The sequence below is a fragment of the Meles meles genome, chromosome 4 (assembly GCF_922984935.1).
Source record: "Meles meles chromosome 4, mMelMel3.1 paternal haplotype, whole genome shotgun sequence".
NCBI lineage: Eukaryota > Metazoa > Chordata > Mammalia > Carnivora > Mustelidae > Meles > Meles meles.
In genome coordinates, this window is record NC_060069.1 from 55008384 (window position 1) to 55030908 (window position 22525).

A 22525-nucleotide genomic window follows, 5' to 3' on the forward strand; every position below is an offset into this window, starting at 1 on the left:
CACCTCGTCCTCTCATCCCAGGCCCGAATACGGAGCGACCCTGAGGGAAAAGGGTGGGCGGAACTTACTGGGCCCCCGATGCCAGGCTCGCCGCGTGGGGGCGGTTAGACCCCTTGCATCCAGCCCCCTCTTTTTTTACAGATGAGACCTTGAAGCCATAAAGGACTTCTCTGGCCATGAACAGCTTGAAACGCAGGGCCGCCTCCATACACAGGAGCCTGTATCACAGCCTTCTAGGACAGTAAGTCTAGCAAGTGTGTTCTGGAAGCACCCCACAGCTCTTTGTCTCTCCTCCCCTAACAACCAACAGGGCACCCCCACCATGTCCGTTTCAAGGGTCCATCCCTCCAGGACAGTGACCCTCTGACAGCACCCCCAACAATCATGGGACAGGGGAAAAGGAAAGAGGGGTGCCAGGTTACAGGTAACAGTGCTACAGCGCCAGCTCTGGAAAGGAGGCTGCCCACCTATCCAAACCCCTTCTCCAGAGGGAGCAGGCCATAAAGCAGGGAGGCAGTGAGCTTAATTGAATTCATGTTTAATAATTACAGGCACCGTGCCCCCCCTTCCCCCTGCCCAGGCAGCAGCAGGGGTGGTGCAGGGGCTGGGGCATACGCCCCCAGCAGCGAGGACGGCAGTCCCATGAGTGATTTTCAGAAAATAAAAAAGGACCCCAGGGGCAGGCGGTGGTGCCCCCCCACCAAGACACACCAAATTTCAAGACTTTATATATAATATATCTCTGTGCCCCAGGGGGAGGAGAGGGACACCTGGCAGCATCCTGGAGGGGGGGCCCCAGGCAGCCCCACGCCATCCTGCCTCTTCAGCCATTTTATTAGCTCAGACACATCGCACTACAGGCACCCGTTGCCACCGCCGCTGCTGCCACCCCCCCTGCAGTCCGGGCGGCTGGCCGGGCCATCCGAGTGTCCATGGGGCTCCAACTCCCCGGCCCCACCCGCCCTCAGTTGTGGTCAGACTCCTCCTCCTCCGCCTCACGAAGCCACTTGAAGAAGGCTGTGACAGATTTAAGGGCCACGCCCTTGCCCTGTTGCTCAGCAGGGTCCTTGCTACTCTCCCAGCTGTAGAAGGCATCCTCTTTCACCACATCCTCATCATACAGCGTGTCAAAGAACATCCGAAGCAGGTCTGCAAGCAGGCAGGACGAGAGCAGTTAAAAGGAGTGCTGCCCACAGCCACCCACTCCACTCTTGAGGCTCCGCAGTTAAAACAAGGGGCCTGCCCTGCCATCCTGATATTTGTGTCTGACCATCCCAGAGTGACTAGGTGGGTCTAACAAGATGTTATTCTCATGTTCTAAGAGAGGGTGCACGGTAATGAGTCACAGCAAAACCTCACAAACCTACCCAAGCTTCACCTCAGCAGCTTCACTCGTGATATATTTAATGAGGAAAAACTATACACAGAATTGGTACTCCTCAATTTAGGAATGACATTAAGTCCCAGATGTATCACTCACCGAAGTCAAGGCTTTATAACCTGGAACGTTCACTGGCCCCCATTATAGATGCTGGTAAACTCAGATCCCAATTTCCTCTTATATTCCACACATATCCTGAACATACAAATCCTCTGGCTTTGAGACTTTTACATGTGTTGCATCCTTTGCCAGGAACATCCTCTCTTGTCACCTTCCTACTGAATTTCTTTAGGCTCAACTCCAGCACCCCTTGCTCTCTGACCCTCTTTCTCCACACATCCTGGCTACTAGTTAAGCCTTCCCAAGCACTTGTCCTATAATCACTGAACACAACAATCCCATAACCCCACACTGCACTGCCAAACTTTCCAAAAGCAGAGGGAGGCCAAGCAGCAAATACATTTTCTTCTGAATACAAAAGGTCTTGGATCTGGAATCCAGGCCTAGATGAAACACTTAGAGCCATCTATGAGAAGCTGCAAGCCAGGATGTTCCCCAGGGTACACACACCCTCAAGTCCACAACACCACTCCCCAGACCCATCCTACAGCAGCAGAGCATTTATCCCAAACTTGTGTTCCAAATTCCATGCACACCAGAGCATTTATCCCAAACTTGTGTTCCAAATTCCATGCACACCCACCCTGAGGACCAACACAATTATCCACCCTGCCCTTTATTTCTGAGCCCAAGTTTCTCCCATCTAAACACAAAAGGCCTCCTTTACAACCACTATCTCTTACAATCAAACAAAAGATTTCTGTCTTTAGACGAGATTAACTAATCTCAAAGATTCTGTCTACACTTGCTATTTTCCTTTTTTCCTGTCTCAGTCAAGTATTACTCAGTCGTTTTCAATCCAGACTGCCCCATCTTCTACCAAATACTGTTTATGCCAGAATGGCCTCCATGTTTTTATACCCCAAAAGCACTAAATGTTCAGGTCTGCTCCTACGGAACTCTCAAGTAGCACCTAACATTACAGACCACTTCCCTCTCCTAAAATTACTTTGTTCACAGGGCCCTGTCCTCCTCTAATCCCTACCTGTGGGTTCTCCACTTCCTCAACATTCTATCCCAGGCTCTCACCACTCTCCCTCAGGCAATCCCATATCCTCTGGTGACCTGCATGTGTTACCCTGTGCCAACTTCTCACACATCGGCCACCAACCCTGACCTCTTCCTTTCCAAATGAATTCCCATACCCAGCTGTCTACCTGACATCTCTGATCTCCCCCACCCATGGACTGCAAACTCATTATCCAACGTTCCCAATCCCCCAGGCGAATGGTACACTATCCCCTCACCTGCTAAAAAGAGCATCCTGGAAGTCCTATAAGTTCCCCGCTCTTAAGACCTCTCCTGCCACGTCAGTGTTGTTTTAACTGTAACCACACAACTCCCAGCTCCACTGCTCCCAACAAGTTTGAGCCACCAAAACACGACCCGCTCCTAATTCACTGTTCTTGCCATGTTCACATTTACCGTATTCCAAACCACTCTTCCTATTTACTAATGGCCAGGATGATCTAAAAAAATCCCACAAAACCTTTTCCCCACCCTTAGGCTGAAGGCAAAACTTGTCCCATGGCTTAGACAGCCCTGCAGGACCCGGTCCACGTCCATCTCTCCAGCCCCATCTCGCCTCACACACAACTACTGCTATGTCAAGTCCTTTCTGCCTCATGGCCTTCCTTTACACACAATTCCTTCATTTCAAGTCTCCCCCTCCCATTTGTCATTGGGCTGGTTTGTCAGTTCCCACTCATTATCCCTTACACTAGGTGTCCCTGGAGAGGTCCCCACAGGACCCATCTTCCGACACTCATCACCACTGCTAAGACTCCATGCCTACACAAGAACTGAGCTTGACTTAATTACTGCCTAAGTCCCAGTACCTTGGCACATACCTATTTGCCGAATGCACAATCTCAGGCATGTTAACCTAAATCTCAGTCTCCCAATATGGAAAAGGGGATGATAGTTGTGAGAATTAAATGAGGCAAGGAAAGAAAAGCCTCTCAGCCCCCCGCCAGGCCTCAAGAGTACTTGGTCCTTAGAAATCGTGATCACTTCTCACCTCTATGCTCCTGGCATCTAACACCTGGCTAAGCAAAAAATGGCAGTCAATTAGCCCTCAAAGCTGAGTCTTAACACCTTCCATTTGTAGGCAAGGAAACAAACCCGTGCAGGGGGAAGAAATCAACCACCAGGGCATTTTGCTGTCCACGGACCACCCACTTTCTTGGGTTGAGGCCCTTTCCGTGACTCCCCCTGCTCTCTGGCAGCGCCCCCATCCCCACACCCTGTGGCCTGGCTCTTACTGGCGGGCTGTTCTAGGGTTACTACAAGGGCCTGGAGGGCGTAGAGCGCTTGCAGCTCCTTCTGCTCATCACACAGGTATTTCTGGAGCAGTTTCGCTCGCGCTTTCAGCACCGCAACATCCACTCGGAGCGGCGTCTCAACTACAGGGAAGAAGACAAGAGTTTAAGTGGACTAATGCACCCTCAGCCTGGTCCACAACTAGGAGGTAAACACCAAAACCTCCCTCCCACCATTTGTCTGCTGGGCCCACCCTTGCCCCACCATCTCCATGGCTCTTCTTACAGATAATTGCAGAATAGCAGACAGTTGTCATGAGGGCTCGAACTAGTGTGTTGGATGCTACCTGCTGCTCACTCAGGTTGGCCTGTGCAGAAGAGAAACAAATGGCCCATAAATTCTCTACCCACACACCAAGAACTCCTCTCCTTTATTCCTCCCTCCAACTTCTCCCAAGAGAAACCTACCTCTATCCAGTCAAACACCCGCTGATTACTGCTGCCCTCCTTCAGCAGCTTCTCCAGCTGCCTGCTCAGCTCCTCGGCAGAGAGCATCCTTTGGCCAGGAGTTTCTGACTCCTCACCCAAAGTATACTCCACCTTCTACAAAAAGACCCAGTCAGGAGGTAAGTGCACCATGTGAGTGTGCTGAGGGAAGAGGAAGAATGGCCCGTCCCAAATGCTAGAATTTGCCCAACTCCAGGCACAAACCTGTTCAGCGACAAATGCACTGACATCCTGGCCTTCGGGTAGAAATTCCTTCCAACTGAGTCCAGCCTCTCGCCACAGCGTCCCGACCTTTTTGGGACCCTGGAAAAATGCAAGACCAATTCAATAACCTTCTCTCCCTCAAAGACCTAGCTTCCCAAATGTCACCCAACAAATATTTACTGAAAGACCAACAGGTGCCCTCCAGGCACTCAGGATGTTACAGAGGTACCAAACAGGCACAGTCTCTCCATGCCTACAGGTGAGTACTTGACACAGACATCAGTCAAATAATGTCCACCCAAAGACATAAATCATCCATCTACCCCAGTGCTAAGAACCGGGGGGTGGAGGGTAGCCTAAGAACCTCTAGAGAAGAGGTCAGTCAGCTTTCATAGAATTACTTTTACTGAAAAAGGTATAAACAACCAAATCCAAAAACCTCATCTTAGCCTTCCACACTCCTCTATGCTTCTTTTTTCTAAGACAGCTTAGTTTTTCATTATTCCAAGCAAACAAATATGCCTTTTTGGTTACCAGGTCCAGAAAGTTTGAGAAGCAGATATATCCCCCACAATCCCCACATAAACAGTCTGAGCCCATTTTGAGAGAGGACAAAAGATTCTGAATGTATTACTGTTTATAACAAAACATATTCAGAATGATGACATCAACCCTTAGTAAGACAACAGTAGTTCACGAATTTTAAAGATGCTAATCCTAATGCCACTGAATGGTCTCACAGTTGATACATTACATCTAAACGAACCACCTTAAGTGTTTTAACAGTGTAGCAATAACATGTCCTACAACATGCTGCACCAAGATTCAATGAAATACAGAGTTCAAAATGCCTCTCTTTTTTGAAAACACAAACTACCGGAATACAGGTTTCTACCTAAGAGGATTAATAAGATGCTGAAAGAACAATTCCTTTCTATTCAAGTCTCATCTGTCCAGGCCCCAGGGGTAGCTTAACTCTTCAAAGTGCTCTTCCCAGCTCTAGCAACCACGAAGTGCCCTACCCACTTGCCTTTCCCCCTACCCACCTGCCTTTCCCGTCTGTCTCTTTATAACATTTGCTAGTCACCACTAACTTTCACAAAGCAGTTCCAGCACCCCTCTGGGAAAGCTTTCCGTTATGAACATCAATCACCAAAGAGACACTCCTTTGCAACCTCACAGTACTCAAGACACTCCATTCTATTTTATTTCACACTGTTTTTATTAAGCTGTTTCTTACTTTTCTCTTCCAGCTCGTTTCCTAACTGTGTTTTATTCACTGTGGTATTCCCATTGTCTATTATGTGGTTGGTAAATGTTTAAAAAAAAGTGTTAGTTGAATGAATGACTCAATCAATCAGGGACTTAGGGTCTTAGATTGCCAGTCTCCTCCAGTCTTGCCCAAAACTCATGACAGGAACTGGTCTGAGAGTGCCAGCCTCAACGTTTCCTCTCCCCGGTACCCAACACAGCACTACCATCACCATTAATCCCATCCCACCAAAGGACCATAAGGCATCAGAGTAATGGCAACTGGCCAAAACCGCGTGGCAGGAAGCGAAGTTTCAACACGCCCCCCAAAGGCTCTCACTTACCATGCTTTTACACAGAAGCCCCAGGATCTCCAGCAACAGGGAAGCAGCTTTGCCCAGGGGTCTCAGAGGTTTTGTAATCTCCCTAAAGAGAAAGAAAAATACAGTGAGTGTGGATAGCCTCCAAAGCCCTCTCAGTACACTACCCCATCCCTCCCTAAACCCAGGCACTGAACCTGCCATATATGCCTCCCTCCCCAACTTTCCCATCTTTACCTCCCCTGAATCCCACTAAAGAGGGCTTACCTGAACAGCTCCCCCATAGGTATCCCACCTTCCTGCAGAATGGGTGTTACAAGTTCTGCTAGGTAGAGCCATACATGGGGGATATCAATTTCCATATCTTCAGCCAATTCTAAGATTTCATACAGCCTGCAAATGGAATTCAAAGTCAGGGCATTCTAGGGGTGCCTGAATGAGTCAGCTGAGTGTCCAACTCCCTGATTTTGGCTCAAGTCTTGATCTTGGGTTTCCAGGGCAGAGCCCTGTGGCAGGCTCTACGCTCAAGAGAAGACTCTGCCTGAGGATTCTCTCCCTTTCCCTCTGCCCCTCCTCCCACCTTCCCCCTCTTTCTCCTCTCTAATAAAAATAGATCTTAAAAAAAAAAAAAAAGGTCAGGGCCTTGTAGCAAAGGCAAGCCGGGGCCCAACTCTCCTTCTGGGGCAACATGGCATTGTTAAAGGATCAACTGTGGAGCCCCTTGAGAACACTTCCTAAACATAGAGCAATTATCTCAAGCTATAGCACACTCTGTCCTTGCACAGTACACCCTACCCCTGCCGGAAGTAACGCTGACCAGGCTGGCTGAGGAACCACTCTTATCCAAGGCTGCATGGGTCCTACAGAGGCGGGAAGTCTGTGGGTATGTCAAAGTAGAAGGCCCTCAGAAGGCATACCCTTGGTAGTACTGAGCAGTGGAGAGGTGCCCGGCAAAGAGCAGCTGGTGCAGCAGCCGCCCCATATGCTCCCGAGCGATGGTGCTGCGCTCCAGTGTTGACTCAATGCCATGCCGCACAAAGATGAAGAGCAGGGAGGGCGAGGCCAGCTCCTGTACGCATTGCACTGCCTCCTGCGGGGGTGCGGGCAGGAGGGAGAGGGCAGTCACCGTCTGCTCCGGGCCCCATGCTTAGTGCCTGCCAGCATATGTCCCACCCGCTCTGCTGTCACTCCAGACCCCATCCACTGCCCACCTTCATGTCATTGAGATGGAGGTATTCCTCAATGATGGCCTTGGATTTCTTCTCCAGCTCTTCCTCGGAAAGCGCAGCCTTCGGGGGGCTCACCGGGGGCAGGGTGGCTTCTCGCTTCACTGCAGGGGGAAGAACAGATTGGAGACCCTTTAGTTCTTCTTTTTAAGACTTTATTTATTTGAGAGAGAAAAACTGAGAAACAGAGCACAGAAACAGAGGAGGAGGGGCAGGAGGAGAGAGAGAAGCAGACTCCCTACTGAGCAGGGAGCCTGTCATGGGTTGGATCCCTGGAGCCTGGGATCATGACCTAAGCCCAAGGCAGACACTTAACCGAATGAGCCACCCAGGCGCCCCATGGAGATTCTTTAGTTCTAATTTTCCTAGCAAGAAAGGCCTGGAGCTCTAAAGACTGGAGACTGGCTAGTCCAAAACCCACACCTTTCCCCTCCTCTCCCAGCCCCTTACCGGCATCGCGCCCGCGGTCCCGATCCTCTGTCAGGCTAGCTGCCTTGCGCAGTCCCTCAGGCTGGGAGGGCCGCTCTCTACTCCGCTCCTCCACTTCCTTGCTAAAGCTTCGCTTGGTGGCAGGTGTCCGAGAGCGATCGAGCCGGTCCCCACGGTCACCTCCCCGTTCACTCCGCTCTAGGCGGTCTCCCCGGTCCCCAGCTTTCTCACCTCTTTCCCGACTCAAGCTACTCCTGGAGAAAAAACAAGCATGTCACCTCTCACCTGTACTGCCTAGACTAGGCCCCCTCTCATACAGCTACCATCAGGCCTAGTTCCTGGCATCAGGAATGTGCCCGAATTTAGCTAGGGGTACTGAGCATTACAGGTGTGAGGATTTCTATGGCAACCACTGAAGACCAATGACAGTACGCCCCGCATGAAGAAAAGACACCCAGGAAACCTCACCTCTGTACCACACGTCTGCTATCTGTGCTTTCTGTAGGTACTGCTTGTTGAAGGGCTGAGAAGCGGTTCAAGGTACTAGTAGCTGGACGAGCAGCTTCTGATGCTGGGGAGGCAGAAAGCCCAGATCAAACTCTCTTCCTACTTTCTTCCACTCTATCTCCTACTCGCCACTTTAGGACATTTGGTCCTACTCCCAACACGAACAGTTCATTCACTCCCTAGTCCCAAGCACAGACCTCCTGTTATTACCTAACCACACTGTACCAAAAGCCTCCCCTACAACCAGGGCTCTGCCCTCAAGAAAGAGGATTAACAGTCACCCAACCCTCTACAGTGGCCTCCATACCTGCATCGGAGGGCTTGGCTCCTGAGCCCCCACTGCTGCCCTTGCCCCAGCTCAATCGTCCTCCAGGTGCAAAGAGCTGGTTGTTAGAATCAATGGAGCCGGGCTGAGGAAGGAAACAGAATGGAGAAGTCATGAATCTGATCTGGCCAAAGCCCACTGCTACACAGTAGCAAACAGCCTAGACCAAGAGCCTGGCAAACTTTTCCTGTAAAAGGCCAAATATTAAATACCTTGGCTCTGCAGGCCATACAGTTTCTATTTCAACTATTCCACTCAGCCACTATAGCAGAAAGGTGGTCACAGACAATACTTAAGGAGAATGATCATGGTTGTGTTCTAATAAAACCAAGGACACTGCAATTGACATTCTGCATAACTTCATAACACATAATATCATCTACTTTATTCTTTTCAACCGTTAAAAAGCCGTAAAGGCCACTTATTAGCTGTGGAATACAGAGAAGCAAGAAATGGGCCAGATTTGCACTCTTGAGTTTGCTGACCACTGGCTCAGACAAATGTGAATATACCCCCTTGAGCTGGCAGTCCTGTCTCTAGCAAGCTAACAGTCCAAGAGAAAAAATTCAGTGGCCACCTTTCCAACTTCAAAGAGTGAGGGCACCAAGATCCAAACCTAGGCTCAGTGCCTGTTTGATCCCTCTTTACCATCCCACGGCCACCATCACCCTCTCCAATACACCCCCCTACCTTCGTGATCTTGGTGAGTCGAGACGTGTCAATAGGGCGGCTGCCCTTGCTGATGGGGACTGTGTTCCAGCCACCATCATCCACAAGGGGGAGGCCACGGCCTGGGACAAAGTGAAGAGCATATTGCAATAATGAGTACCTTCTAGCACCCCTTTTATCTGGGGCCGCCCCCAGCCCCCCTTCCTCAGATCCTCAGTTCCATCATGTGGTCTCAGTGGCCCAGACACGTGGCACTAACAAGAAGTCATCAGTGGAAAGCATAACCCCTCACTCTGCCCCCTCCTTAATCTGAGCCTCAAACTCACTAATGGGTGGGCCTGGAGGGCCGCCCCGACGCTTGTCACTGCCCTTGGCCATCAGCTGTTGCACTTTTACATGTTCCCAGTGCTCCTCCATCTCAGCCTCCTTGTGAATCTGGTCAATGGTCTTGGGACCCTGGTCCCCACGGCGTGGCACCCAATTGCTCTGCGGGGACAGAAGACCAGTCACAAGGTCACTGTATCAGAGGGCCAGCTGAAGCAATGTCAGGAACCAGGGCACCGTGTATGGGCAGCAGACCAGCAGTGGGAAGGAGAGGACACATACCCGTCGCAGATCCAGCACGTCTTGCAGCATAAAGCGGATTCGAGATGAAGTCTTCTTTTCCTTAATGATTTTTTCCATCTGGTTGAAATATTGATCCATTCGGGGCTAGGAAGAGGCCAAGGGAACAGGTCAGGAACCGGTAATACCTCCCCCACAGCCATAGGCCCGGCCCCTCCTCGGACCCTCAGCTCCATCACTGGGGTTTGGCGGCCCACACAGCAGCCCAGCAAGGAGCTGGTGAGCCAACAGCAGACCCCAGGCACTTCGGCCTGTCCCATTCCACATCCCAGGACCCCTACCTTGGCTTTTTCAAAGTCCAGATCTTTGCCAATGGTAGTGAGCAGACGACAAAGGCATTCAAGGGACTCTTCGTCATGGTTCTTAAGTAACTTGACTACACAGTCATGCATTATCGCCTCTGTTAACATCTTCAGCTTAAACAACTCGCCAATAAACTTGATATTCCCTAACGAGCGCCGCCGGGCTATGTCTCGAGCCTCTTCCAACTCTTCCTTCAGGCGTCCCCGTTCCTCTGCCTGCCAGTTATAGGACAGAAATCCATGAGAGAGGTACCCAAACACTGGACTAAAACCCTTCTCTCCTCCACTATCTGGATTCCCAACCCTAGCAGCAAGCATTCCTGCCTTAAAGCAGAGAAGCCCCCAAAATACCATCACCCCCAGCCCCCTTTTACCCACCACCCCACCACGTAGCAGAGCAGCAAGAGGCGGGCAGAGCATTTGGTGCATTTCTCACCGTGGCAGCTTCATCCATCTCTTTTTGCTTCTTCTCAAAAACTTCATCATCATCTTTGTCTTTTTCAAACTCTTTCTGACATCGATTCAGCAACAGTTTTCGGAAGTTCACAGTCACTGTTGGCTTTTCTGTAGTGGGCACTTTCAGCTGTATGTCAGAAAGAACATCACATGTAGATGGGTCCCGAGCGGGCAGACCCTCCCAGAGTCTTTAACTACCTAACCCAGGAAGACCCTTGGCCCCCACTCTGCCATCTCCTGGCTGCCATCAACAGCACAGGCTGGAAGAGAACCAAGAAGCTGAACTCAAGGAATCTTAGGAAGAGGAGGAGGAGACTAGACCACAAGGGTTAGTAACAGTGGAAACTAACCGCCATGAGGCAGCGGCACATGTTGGCATAGGCCACAGAGAAGTTGGGCTCTGAAATGGCCTTCTCGAAGATAAGGTCAATGACCCCTTTGAGGCGTTCCTCAGTGTCAATGGCCAGCTGCGTCACCTGCTTCATCAGCTGCTGGAACATCTGGGGTGTCAGCTTATTCAGGATGGAGCGCACCCTGCGGAACAGATCCTGGGAGAGGGGACAGAAAAGACACAGAATCCAGTGAGGTTCTCAGAAGAGGTCGGTGGGAGAGTGGGAGAGATGAGAGAGGGTGGTAGGGGACTCAAGTAGCCACCAGTGATTAAAAATGACAGAAACAAAGAGGGCAGAGCTGGCTCAGAGAGCAGAGCTGAAGAGAAGAAACAGCAAAAGCAGCACTGGCCAGTACCTGGGTTTTGCTGCCATCAGCATCCTCTTCCCCTCGATCCTTATCAGCGGCTGTCCGCTTGCTGCTGGGTTTCCAGGCTTTCTCTGCTTTGTTCAACTTTATATCTTCAGTCATTAACACTGTGGCAATGATCTTGCGGGGTTCCTTTCGGGGGCCCTGCTGAGAGCGCCGGGGTCCCAGACCAGCCTGCTAAGCAAGGAGTAAGGACGAGTGAAGACACAGAGCAAGTCAGCAGAACCCGTTACACTGCTATCACACATCACCAGGGCAGATGCCCCCTCCCCTCAGCAGGACAAGGGAGCCATCCCCTCACCCCCCTTGACCATCTGTCCCTCTAGCCAATCCCACTCACCGGCCCTCGGGGCAGCTCCCCACCTGGCCCACCCCTCGGGGGCCCACGGTTGCTGAGGGCTGGTCGGCCAAGGTTGGCAAAGGAAGGAGTGAAGTCTGGACCACAATTTATGCCTTGAAGTCTAGTAGGATCCAGTGGCCGCAGTGGTGTTTTATTGGCCTGCAAAGGGGACAGGGAAGGCATGAGAAAGAGGCTATGGCTCCTGACAACTCTTTGAGGACCTCAGGCCCCTCCCCCAGCCAGCCAGCCAGTCCGACCAGACCCTCCCCCCGCCAAGCCTACCAACCTTATCCAACACCACATCGCTGATATGGGGCAATCCCTCCGGCTTCTGCATGCTGGCAAAGATGAACTGAAAGCCAAGGAGGAACTCACGGTCGTAGCGCTTTTTCTCTTCAAGATTTAGAGGCTTCCACTGATCTACAAGGAAGACGAGATGAACCAATCATACCTTTGTCTCTCAGGGCCCTGGCAACAACACCCAACCCTTCTGAACCTTTCTTTCAGGATACCAGACTTTTTTTTTTTTTTTAAGGTTTATTTACTTATTTGAGAGTGCGCACACACGCACACGTGCAAGTGAGCACAGAGAAAGAAAAAAAGCATGAGTGGGGGGAGGGGCAGTGGGAGAGGAAGAAGCAGGCTCCCCACTGAGCAGGGAGCAGATATAGAGCTCAATCAAACCCTGGGATCATGACCTGAGCCCAAAATAGATGCTTAACCCACTGAGCCACCCAGGCGCCCCAGCATACCTGACTTATACTCATACTTCTGTTCCCCAGGCTGGATGTTCTCTGCATTGTGAATTTTGTCTTCCTTTGAGTCCCAAGTCTCGTCTCCTTCCTCGGGCCTTGGGGGTACACTATTGCCCTCAGGCTCCGGCCCAGAACTGGTGCCCACAGGAGGCTGATTCTCCACTTCTGGTACTCCTGGGCTCTCCTGTTAACATAGGATATTCCGTTTTGGTTGCAGTATGACTAGTGTTCATACCCAAACTCTGTCCTCTCTCCTCCCTTACTTTCTGGCTCCCTTACCTCCTTGAAGGCATCCAGAATGTCTCCTACAGTCTCCTTCTTATTGAGCTCCTTAATTTTCCGTCTCCTCTTTGGCACAGACACTGCCACTGTTTTGGGGGGGGGAACAAATTAGGAATAACTTATGGAGTACCCCTAATCCCTGGGGAAATTAAAAAAGAAAAAAGCAACTACTCTACAGTATTTCCTCTTTCCATCACACCCACTTCAGACTTAAAATTCCTTAATCTTGGAATTTTATCTCTCAGGTTCCATCAAGAGCTTCTATGACCCAGACATGGTGGCACAAATGAGAGGTCATCAATAAAGAGAAGAAAAACCCCAGGCTTTCCAGCCTGCCCCACCTCAACCATCCAGCCACACCTTACCTTGGGTGGTGGCTGCTGCCTCCAAATTCTGCGACAGGTGGGCTGCCACAGGGGTGCTCTCTGGGGGAAGAAGTTCCTCTCCTCCCTTCTGACCCTCAGCGTCTCCTGCTTCTCCTTCCTCCTCCTCTTCCTCCTCTTCCTCCATTTCCTCCTCCTGAGCTGGGGAAGTAGCTGGAGGAGCCACAGCCGGAATGGCAGAGAGGACGATGGGGGAAGCCACTGATGCGGGAACCTCCTTGGCCTGCTCTTCCGGCTCACTGACTGGGCTTAAGTCCACAGCTGGTGGCGAGGGGGCTCCGTTGAGCAGTTCCTCAGGTTGGGCAGTTGGAGCAATGGGCATGGGGGATTCAGAGGGACAAGCTTGGGGAGGGAGAGGAGCAAGCTCTGGGCTCGACTCCACCTCTGGTTCCAGATCCTCAGATGGGACCATGCCATTTGGTTCAGGAAGAATTTCCTCTTTGTGAGATGCAGAGGGGGTGGAAACCTGGAGAGGACTGGAAGAGAACTCAGACTCTGGAATCGGTTTGCTAAGTGTCACTTCTACTTCCAGTATGGGTTCAGCGAGGGGAGTGGGTTCTGGAGAGAGGCAATATGGCTCCCCAGGTTCACGGGGCAGAGGGGTGGATTCTTCTACAGACATCTGGATCATCCCTGTTGTCACAGTGTCCCCAGGAATGGCGAGGACTGCAAGATTAGACTCAGACCCCGGTTCCAAGATTGGGGGTGGTGATGGGGTCGGACAAGGTGATGAAGGCTGGGATTCTGAAGGGCTGTGTTCTGGGCCAGGCAGGCCCGGCCGGCTCCCAATGATCGCTCCCTGGGACCGGTCATCTATGCCACAGGAAAGAAGACAAGTCATTAAAGGCAGGCCTTCACTGCTGTTGTTCCTCCTCCCAGCCAAGACATTCCCAGCCTAACACCCACCCCTGCAATCTTATCCCACCTTAGCCTTTTCCATTCTCACCCAACATCTGGTCCACTTGCAAAAATCCCACTACCCATTCTTCTCTGGCACCCAGGTCAAGTTACTCCACCTCCTCAGCATGTGAAATTGTCACCCTCCTTGTCCCCATAACAGCTCTGCCCTACCTACTCACTTACCTGGCCGGACAACAACAGCAACCTGGGGTGTCTCCCCATTAGCTTGAGGCTCCAGACCGCCTCCCGTCTGCAGGACACAAAGGGTTACCAAATTTGCCCTGAAGAGGCCCACAACCCTTCTCTACTAGAGCCATTGCTAGTTTAACTCTGCCTAAAAATCCAGGAAAACAGGGAAAGAAATCCCTTAGTTGAAAGAAAAAAATCAAAGGACTTGGCAACCCAGGTCAGAACAGCCATCCTAGCCAGGGCCTCACGCAAAGATCAGACGATACCTGGGGAGGGGTGGGTGTGGAGGCGGTGCGGGCCCCAGACATGATCTCCTCCGTGATATCCTTCCCTCCTTGGTTTGGATCTCGAATTCGGATCTGGGGAAAGAAAGCTCCGGGATGAGTGGGAAACAGGAGGAGCCCACCTCTCCACCCTGCCCCACTCCTAAGACTCCAGGCCAACCCCCCACCCCCCACTGGGAAGCAGGTGGGCGGGTGCCAGAAACCCCATGAGTTCTACTGTCAACCCATCCAGCTCATCTTGTACTCCCTACCCTGGCCCCCACCCCTAAGAGACCCTTGACCTCACAGAGCAGCCCCGTACATCACAATGCCCCTCCCTCCATCAGCCCTGCCCCACCAGCAGTCCCCAAGTCACAGGCTGCACACCATGGGGCCCAGGACCCCCATCTAGCACCCATACAGCTCACTTGTGGCTAGTCTGCCTGATCTCTGGGGGCAGGGCCCAGATCCAGTGGGTGGAGCCAGGGTGACTCAGCGGCTTCCCCAGCCCTGGCACCCTATTCTGGGCACCACGCCCAGGGCTTGAGGATTGAGCAGAGGCGGAGGCCTCAAGAGCTTCCAGGACTGGGAGGTGGGGGGTGGGGCCACAGAAAACAAACGATTTCCAAGACAAGCCACCAGAAACGTAAAACTAAACAAAGATCTTATGGACCCCGAGAACCTGGGTCTCTCAGGAACTCCCGCAGAAGCCTCTTCAGTTCTCCCATGAGCCACTTCTACACTGAAGTCTTAGTCCGTACAAAGAACCTAAGCACTTCACAGATCTCCATTCTCTAACCACTCCCAGCTGAAGATCTCCTTCCTCAACTTTCTGCTCCCTGACCCACAATGTGCCTGACCTTGATTCTCCCTCTCCCAGATGTCCCAGAGCCCCTTGCTGCTACTCACGGTCTTCCGCTCCCTCTTAGGAGCAATCTGGGGTGGCTGGTTCATCAAAACTGGGGCGGGGGCCACACCAGTGGGAAACTGCTGCACACCCTGGGCTGGGTAGTAGGCGCCAGCTTGGGGGAGGGGGAGAGACACAGAAAAGAAGAATGGCGGTAGCGTCAGGGCCCAACCATATACAAATGCCTGCTTGAACGCCTCCCATCCCCAGAACCTCTCATCACCCACAGCCGGCCACTTACCCTGCCCCACCCACCTCCCCAAGGGAATTAGGTGTCTATCAAAGCCGGGGAACCAGTCTGAACTGCGTTTATAAGAATTCCTGACACTGACATACAAACACCTCATAGACAGGCACTCCTTCCCCACCACATACCAGCTACCTCTACCAGAACATCTATTTCACTTCTACCCTATAAGGTATTATGCATGCCCCCAACCCCCAGCAACATACACGCATGTATTCTGAGGGAGCAGCAACTACTTAACCTGAAACAGAATCAGGTCTTTGGCTAGGATTGAGAAAGACAGATTTGCCAACCCTGTTCCACTCAACCTGAGTCCAGTTCCAGTCTCCAGCCCTTTATTAAGGGACAAGGAAACAAAGAGTAACATTATGAACCAGGCCCAGGATGTGGAAAAATTAATTCCTTAAAGCAATGGTCTCCAAAATGGGATGTGTTCTTTAATCTCATCCATAATCTCCACTTGTTTTTAACAGGCAACATTAAGTGTGTTGTTTAAATGATGCATGTGTATAAACAAACAAAAACATACATGTATTAGAGGTACATACTCAAAATTTTTCCTGATAGATGATCAAAAAATTTTGGAAACCACTGCCATAAAGAACAGACTAATCCTTCCCTAGAATATAAATGAAAAACAGCTACAAAACCTCCCAAATCCACGTTACATGGGCTCCCACCAACCATGGAGCAAGTGTCACAGGGAATGCTTACTAAGAGGCCCTCAAACTTGTGCCTTGGACACAGGGAGGACTCCCAACTCTCGCCAATAGGATAAAATGCTCCCTGTCCCCCCACCCCACCACCCAACACCAGTTTCACATTAAGCACCAATCCCTACTACCTACTAACCCTATCGTTTTTAGACCGAGGAATGAGCCTAGGAAGGGTCTAGGAATTCGTGGGTGAGTTTAGATGCTCCCCGGGACTCACTCCCACCGGACTCCCTCCTCTGCTTACCATAAGTCCCAAACTCTGTAGGGCTCGCACCCGGATAGAAGTTTGGGGCTCCTGGCTGTACAGGATACTGTTGTGTCGGGACAACATATGTGGAACGCCCCTGGTGGGGAAGAGGGAGCTATGAATACTGTATCAGACTACAAAGAGAATGCAAGGCATGATAGGACAAGACACCATGGGCAATGACCAGAAGGAAGTCCCACCTCTGCAGAAGAGACGGGACTGGAGGGTCAGGGTAGGGGAGAGGAGGGTTGGGGTTTAAGGTTCCGAGGCTCCAGCCCCCAAGCCACCAACCTCACCTGTCCAGGGATGTAGTAGGCCCCTTGGGAGGCTGAGTAGGAGATTTGGGAAGGGATCATCATTACTTGGGATCCAGCAGGGTAGACATGGGCAGCTGGGCCAGGGCGGGCGGGGGCTGCACTCTGCACTCGGGTGGCTGCACTGCTTGGGGGCTGGGCCCGGCTGGGGTAGAAGTGCTGTCAAGAGGGAGGAAGGCAGTTGGTGTTGGGAAGGGAGGAAATAGGACAGCAAAATGGCCACTCCACAATGTCTCTCATCTGGGGGGAAGTACTGGGGGCTCTGGAGCACAAGGGCCAATCCTAACTCACGTGACCAACTGATGGTTAAGTGGCCCCTGGTACTCACATGTAACCTCCACATTCAGGTACGTGCTTTGCACTCCATGAATATTTACTCCCTCACTGCCGTGCATTCTCATGTCACCTCTATCAGGCTACCCCTCTGCAAAGGCTCCCTAATACCCAGACGCATCATGCCTAAGTAAAGCCCTTTTGGGCAACATACTCCCCAGCATGCATTGCTCCACCCTAAGGTACAGAGGAGCTAACCACTAACATGCAACAGTCTCCCAGTTCCCAGATATGCACTCTGTCAAGATCTAGCCTCTAACATGCATCACTCGGCGTCAGACTGAGGACCTTAACAGCAGACGTGTCCCCACCCTGAAGACCCCATCCCTGTGTCTAGCCCTTGACTAGGGTGGAGATTTAAGGGTGAGACCATGAGAGGGTCCAGGATTAGCAAAGGGGTATTACCTGCAGAGACCTGAATCCTCCCTGAGAGCACATGGGGACAGGAAAGAAGAAAATTATCCCCAAGGTGATGAGGGGGGAAAAATGAAGAAGCAGGACAAGAATGCTCCCACTTAGTGAGGAAGAATTTAGGGAACAGAAGAAGGCAAGAACCAGCTCGAGTGATTATCTCGCCATAGCGCAAAGAGAAAGAAGGGAAGGGGAATGGAGCATTCACAACCCCCTAGGAAAAGGAGGAAAGAGGAAAACAGGAGTTGGCAGCAGGGCCCAAAGCACTGTTCCCAATTCTCAAGGCACCAGGACCCCTAGTAATGCCACCCCCACCGATTCCACACTCCCCAAGGGGCTGGTCACCATAAGTAATCAACAGCACGAAGTGCAGAGCCGCATGAAAGAACACAAAGCAACTGTCAGGAAATTGGGGCAGGTACAGGGCCTCCAGAGTTTCCATCCTAGGCCCAAAACTGGCCTAAACTTTCCATGGCTCCCACCCAGGCCCCCTACACCCCTCCCCACAGCCCCTCACCTGGCGGGGCTGAGAAGGCGTGTTCATTTGTGTCGCTTGTGGCGTACTGAACACCACCGGTGCTGTCTGCCCCGGGGGAAACGCTGGCTGAAGGGGGGAGACCAGAGTTCAGCAAGAGGGGAAACCCGGGTGGGGCAGAACCCTAAGCTGGTAAAGTAAGGGGAGCAGACCTGTGGCAGGAGCTTCAGCAGTCCACATGCCCCCTCTTCCCCATGACAGCTCCTGAGAACAGCCCAGGGGCCCTGTCTCAATTTGGCAGCAGGAAGCTGCACTTTGCCCTGACACAGATGGGGGTGGGAAAATCCAGAGGTTGGAACCTGTTCCTGACCAGCTGCCGGATTGCCCCCACCCCCATCCCAGTCTCTACTAATTCCTCCCTAATTACCTGTGGGAGTCCAGGGGATGGGGCAGGTGGGGGGCCTGTGGGCTGTGGAGCTTTGTTCATTTCATTTGGTGCCACATCAGGGTCCCCCCAGCACCTGTTAGGAAAGAGTGAAGCTTGGAAAGGGGAAGGGACCCAAGCTTAAGGCAAAAGGGAGTGGGGGAGGGGAGGAGGCAAGGGTGGGTCCCACACGGAGTCCCGGAGGCGTGAAGGGGGTGAAGGAGCAGAAAAGATCCATCTTACGTCCCCACCAACACGTTGTCAAACCCGCGTCACCTCCAACCACCCCTCTGGTCTGCTGAAACAGCCCTCTCACTCACCCCCTCGGTTAAGAATAAGTCCACGGTGCGGCCTACAGGTTCTGGGCATCCGAGGGCCTGGGGTTGGGAGGTGAGGGGTATCAACCTGGCTCCGCGGGGCCCAAGACCAACCAGACCGGAAATTCCAGGTCTCGCTGGCACCAGGCTCCCGGATCACAAACGGAGCTAGCAGCTTCGGCCGTGGTGTCCCCACCCCCCACCTGGGGACACCCGGTTCGGGGGCCAGGCCCAGGGGCACACAAGGCACGCCTGCTGCGGGTGGCCGCGGGGGCACCCTCACGGGGCCAGACGTGAGGCCTGCCGCCGCCCAGGAGTGGAGGCCAGGAAGGGCGGGAGTCGGGCCGTAAAAGGCCAGGCGGGCGGCGGCCGAAGAGGAGCCGGTTCCTAGCAAGTGAGGGTCGGCCCGGAGGGCAGGCGGGGCCGGGGGCTCCTCCCTGCCCGCCGCTGCCGCCTCCCTCCCCTGCGCCCTCCCTGCGCAGCGCCGGCCAGTGCCAAAGAACAACGTGTCACTTCCCGGCGGCCGGGCCGCAAAGGGGGGAGGGGGCGGTGGGCCGGGAGCCGCGGTGCTTGCGCCTGCGGGGCCCCCTCGGGTCAGGCCGAGGTGGCACTTCGCGGCCGGAGAACCCGGCACCCTACCAGCCCACGGGGACCGCATATGCCGGCCCCGCGCTCCCCCACCCCCACCCAGCAGCCAGGCCGGGCCAGGCCGGGCACACGTGGGCCAGGGATCGGGCCCTGGCGGGTCGGGGCCCGGGCTTGGGCCGCAGGGCCAGGGCGCCGGGGCGGCTGCGCAGGGCGGCCGGTCCCGGCCCGGATGGCGGCGGATGCGGGGGGAGGGGGTGGGGGGGCCGGGTCGGGCCCGGACATGGCGGCTTTACCTTCAGTCTCCTTCAGTCCGCGCGGCCGAGCCCCACGCAGCCGCACAGACGTAGTCCACAACCATTTCCGGCTCCCCGCACAGATCCCGCTCGGCGGCCACCGCTTCTCCGCAGGCGCAGCCGGCGCCCCCACGTGACCGGCGCAGAGGGCGGAGCTGTGCTCGGCGCCGGGGAGTACAGACGATTTGCCCCGCCTCGTCATGTGACAGTCATTGCCCGCCCCCTTGTCCCCTCCCGAACTTTGGAACTTCCAGACCGACCCCCCTCTGTGTCTCTGTTCCGCTGTTCTTTTAGTTCATTCATTCTTTGAACAGGCATTTATTGAGTGCATACTAAGTACTAGGCCAGTGGTGGCGGCGGCGGGGCGGGGCGGGGCGGGACGGGACGGGATGGGACGCGACGGGGCGGGGCGGGGCGGGGTGGGGAGCGTGTTGAGAATACCGAAATTAAAGACTCGGTCCTGCCAAAATAAATCATGATACAAATATGTAAAGAAATACAAATTATGCAGCCTTTGAAAATAAAGTGAAATACCTATTAAACTGAATGCTAGGCTAAAAGGACTGAAGCATTCTAAGGAATTCGTACGAGGAAATTTGCCTTACAAAGATCAGCCACTACCTGGGAGGGACAAAAGTCAATCATGAAAAGTTCAGAATAATGATGGAAGAAGTAATCCCAAAATTCCTGCCGTGCAGCCAAAAGACTTTTGGCACCAGGAGGAATGGTCCTAGAGCTAGAGCCAAATTCACATACTCAAATAGCCTAGGTTTTAATCCAAACTCTGCTACTTCCCGGGCCATGTACTTGCTACCTACCTACTTAATAACTGTTGTAAAATGGGAAGATTTGAAACCAAGCAGTTTGGCACAGTCTGAGCTTTTAACCACCGTGCTCTCACAATGATAAATTCCACACTATTGGATTAAAGATTTAAGATTAAAGGGGTTAATTCCTGTGAAAAGGGCTTGAAACAGTGCCTGCGTACCTGGCAAAGACACTCTTGTGCACTATCTGTGCGTGTGGGTGTGTTCATGTGCACACATATAATCTCAGAAGTAAGAAAACATTTTCTCCATACCAACAAAAACGTGGTCACTTAATGTATATGACCTATGTGATCTCAATCTTCACAATTTCCTGTAAAACAAACTATTCTTCCCATTGTGTATGTGAGGAACTGAAGCTCCAAAGGAGAGCAAAATAGATTCATGGAGGAGGAACCATAGTGAGAATGAAAATGCAGATCTAGTATTCTCTGACTCTTCATTTTGGTTCTGTGACTTTATCATGTATGACTCATATATATATATATATATTTATGTATGTATATATATGACTTGCCTACATGCCAACAGAGAGAAACCTCTTTCTCGAACTTGTTAGAACAAGGTACCACCTAAAAGACATCTCTACCTGATCATCCCACAGGCATTTCAAATTGTGTATGCCCCCCCCCCAAAAAAGTGTGTGCCCAGATAGAAAGTTCTCTCTCCCTACTCAGGGGTCCTCCACCTCAACCCCATACATGTTGGTGCCCATGTATTCTTTTCTAATGAATAGTGCCTAGCCTGGAAATCCGGGATTCATCTTACATTCCTTCCCATCCATGTACTACCTCTAATCAGTCACCAGGTCCTCTTGGTATTTGGATCAAATTCAAGTCCTATTACGCTTAAAAAAATCTTTCTTCTGTCCTTCCCCACTTCTAATACCCTAGTTAAGGCATATATTCCCTTTGCCTGGTCTCCCAGCCTCCATGGTGAGCTTCCTAACCCAGATAACTTATGCCACTTTCCCGCTCTCACTCAGTGGTCTCTATTGAGAGATACTGTCAATATCTGAGAACAAAGCTCTTCTAAACCTGATCTGAGCCTGTGTCTCTTATACTATATCTCCTACCACACTTTTTCCTGGTCCTGCACACTTAGCCAAAGCAAACGATCTGTGGTTTTTGAAAACAAACAGCTTTCCCACCTTCCTTTAATACTCCCTTAGCAATATTCTACCTTTTCCCTCTGGACAAACTCATCTTCCTCCAGGTCTCAGCTCCCCTCAAAATTTTCCGCTGATCTACCTAGGCACTTAAGCTCTATTTCAAGGATTCCAGGGTACCATCTTCACACCCCAGTATCAATAACAGTATCAATAACAATGTATCGTAATTGTTTTCTTTTCCATTAGTAAGCTTTTTGAGGATAGGGTTTTGTTTTTTTGCGGGATCTTTGCATCCCCACAAACTAATGTTCAGTACAGAGAAAAGCTCCACTAATACTTATCCTGAACGAATGACTGAATGTGAAAGGTTGAGTCACTATGAAAATTTTACTCTAAAGGAAAATCACTGATTTGGGAAAGAATTATCACTTTAGACTGTTTTACAGTTTACAAATCACTTTCCTTTTTTAAATTTTTTTTAATTTTTTTTTTAAAGATTTTATTCATTTATTTGACAGAGAGAAATCACAAGAGAGGCAGGCAGAGAGAAAGGGAAGCAGGCTCTCCACCGAGCGGAGAGCCCGATGTGTGACTCGATCCCAGGACCCTGAGATCACGACCTGAGCCGAAGGCAGCGGCCCAACCCACTGAGCCACACACCCAGCATGGAGCTCAAACTCACAACCTGGAGCTCAACAGTCGCATGCTCCACCAACTGAGTCAGCCAAGCATCCCTAGAAATTACTTTCTAATTTATCTTTTTTTCTGTTTTACGATTTTATTTTGGGGGCACCTCTTGGTTTCAGCTCAGTTGTGATCTCAGGGTCATGAGATTGAGCCCTGTGTTGGGTTTGATGTTCAG

At 51.9% G+C, this 22525-nt stretch overlaps 1 protein-coding gene and 2 non-coding genes across 8 annotated transcripts; all 3 read right to left on the reverse strand.

Annotated features, from left to right (window-relative positions):
* Window positions 1-522: 522 nt before the first annotated feature.
* On the reverse strand, window positions 523-19867 carry EIF4G1 (eukaryotic translation initiation factor 4 gamma 1). 6 transcript variants are annotated; one of them, XM_046002201.1, is made up of 34 exons: window positions 19726-19867; window positions 18848-18904; window positions 18531-18624; window positions 18146-18232; window positions 17623-17643; window positions 16867-17043; window positions 16568-16667; window positions 15363-15475; window positions 14457-14549; window positions 14185-14251; window positions 13084-13914; window positions 12716-12804; window positions 12434-12620; window positions 11968-12101; window positions 11682-11840; window positions 11330-11515; window positions 10933-11130; window positions 10563-10709; window positions 10106-10342; window positions 9807-9911; window positions 9527-9686; window positions 9222-9322; window positions 8514-8616; window positions 8168-8270; window positions 7721-7953; window positions 7256-7374; window positions 6962-7134; window positions 6312-6437; window positions 6069-6150; window positions 4474-4572; window positions 4231-4365; window positions 4049-4130; window positions 3766-3906; window positions 523-1149 (listed from the first exon to the last, which is right to left on the reverse strand). In XM_046002201.1, the coding sequence occupies exons 3-34, from the start codon at window positions 18588-18590 to the stop codon at window positions 965-967; spliced, it is 4833 nt and encodes a 1610-aa protein (XP_045858157.1). In that variant the 5' UTR covers window positions 18591-18624; window positions 18848-18904; window positions 19726-19867; the 3' UTR covers window positions 523-964. The 6 variants fall into 6 exon arrangements, with proteins under 6 accessions (XP_045858157.1, XP_045858156.1, XP_045858161.1 ...); XM_046002200.1 differs by having other exon boundaries at window positions 11330-11518; XM_046002205.1 differs by having other exon boundaries at window positions 11330-11518; window positions 18146-18292.
* Window positions 9402-9477, reverse strand: LOC123941130. The gene has a single exon (XR_006818214.1). It is a non-coding gene; the product is annotated as a small nucleolar RNA SNORD66 (small nucleolar RNA).
* Window positions 12957-13024, reverse strand: LOC123941131. The gene has a single exon (XR_006818215.1). It is a non-coding gene; the product is annotated as a small nucleolar RNA SNORD66 (small nucleolar RNA).
* Window positions 19868-22525: the final 2658 nt, after the last annotated feature.

Coding starts and splice junctions, on each gene's coding strand:
- EIF4G1 (XM_046002200.1), bottom strand. CDS start 18,590: ATGAACAAAGCTCCACAGCCCACAGGCCCCCCACCTGCCCCATCCCCT. Junction 6,438..6,961: donor ACTGCTCAGTACTACCAAGG/GTATGCCTTCTG, acceptor TTCCATTTGCAG/GCTGTATGAAATCTTAGAAT. Junction 1,150..3,765: donor AACCCTAGAACAGCCCGCCA/GTAAGAGCCAGG, acceptor GCCTGCTTGCAG/ACCTGCTTCGGATGTTCTTT.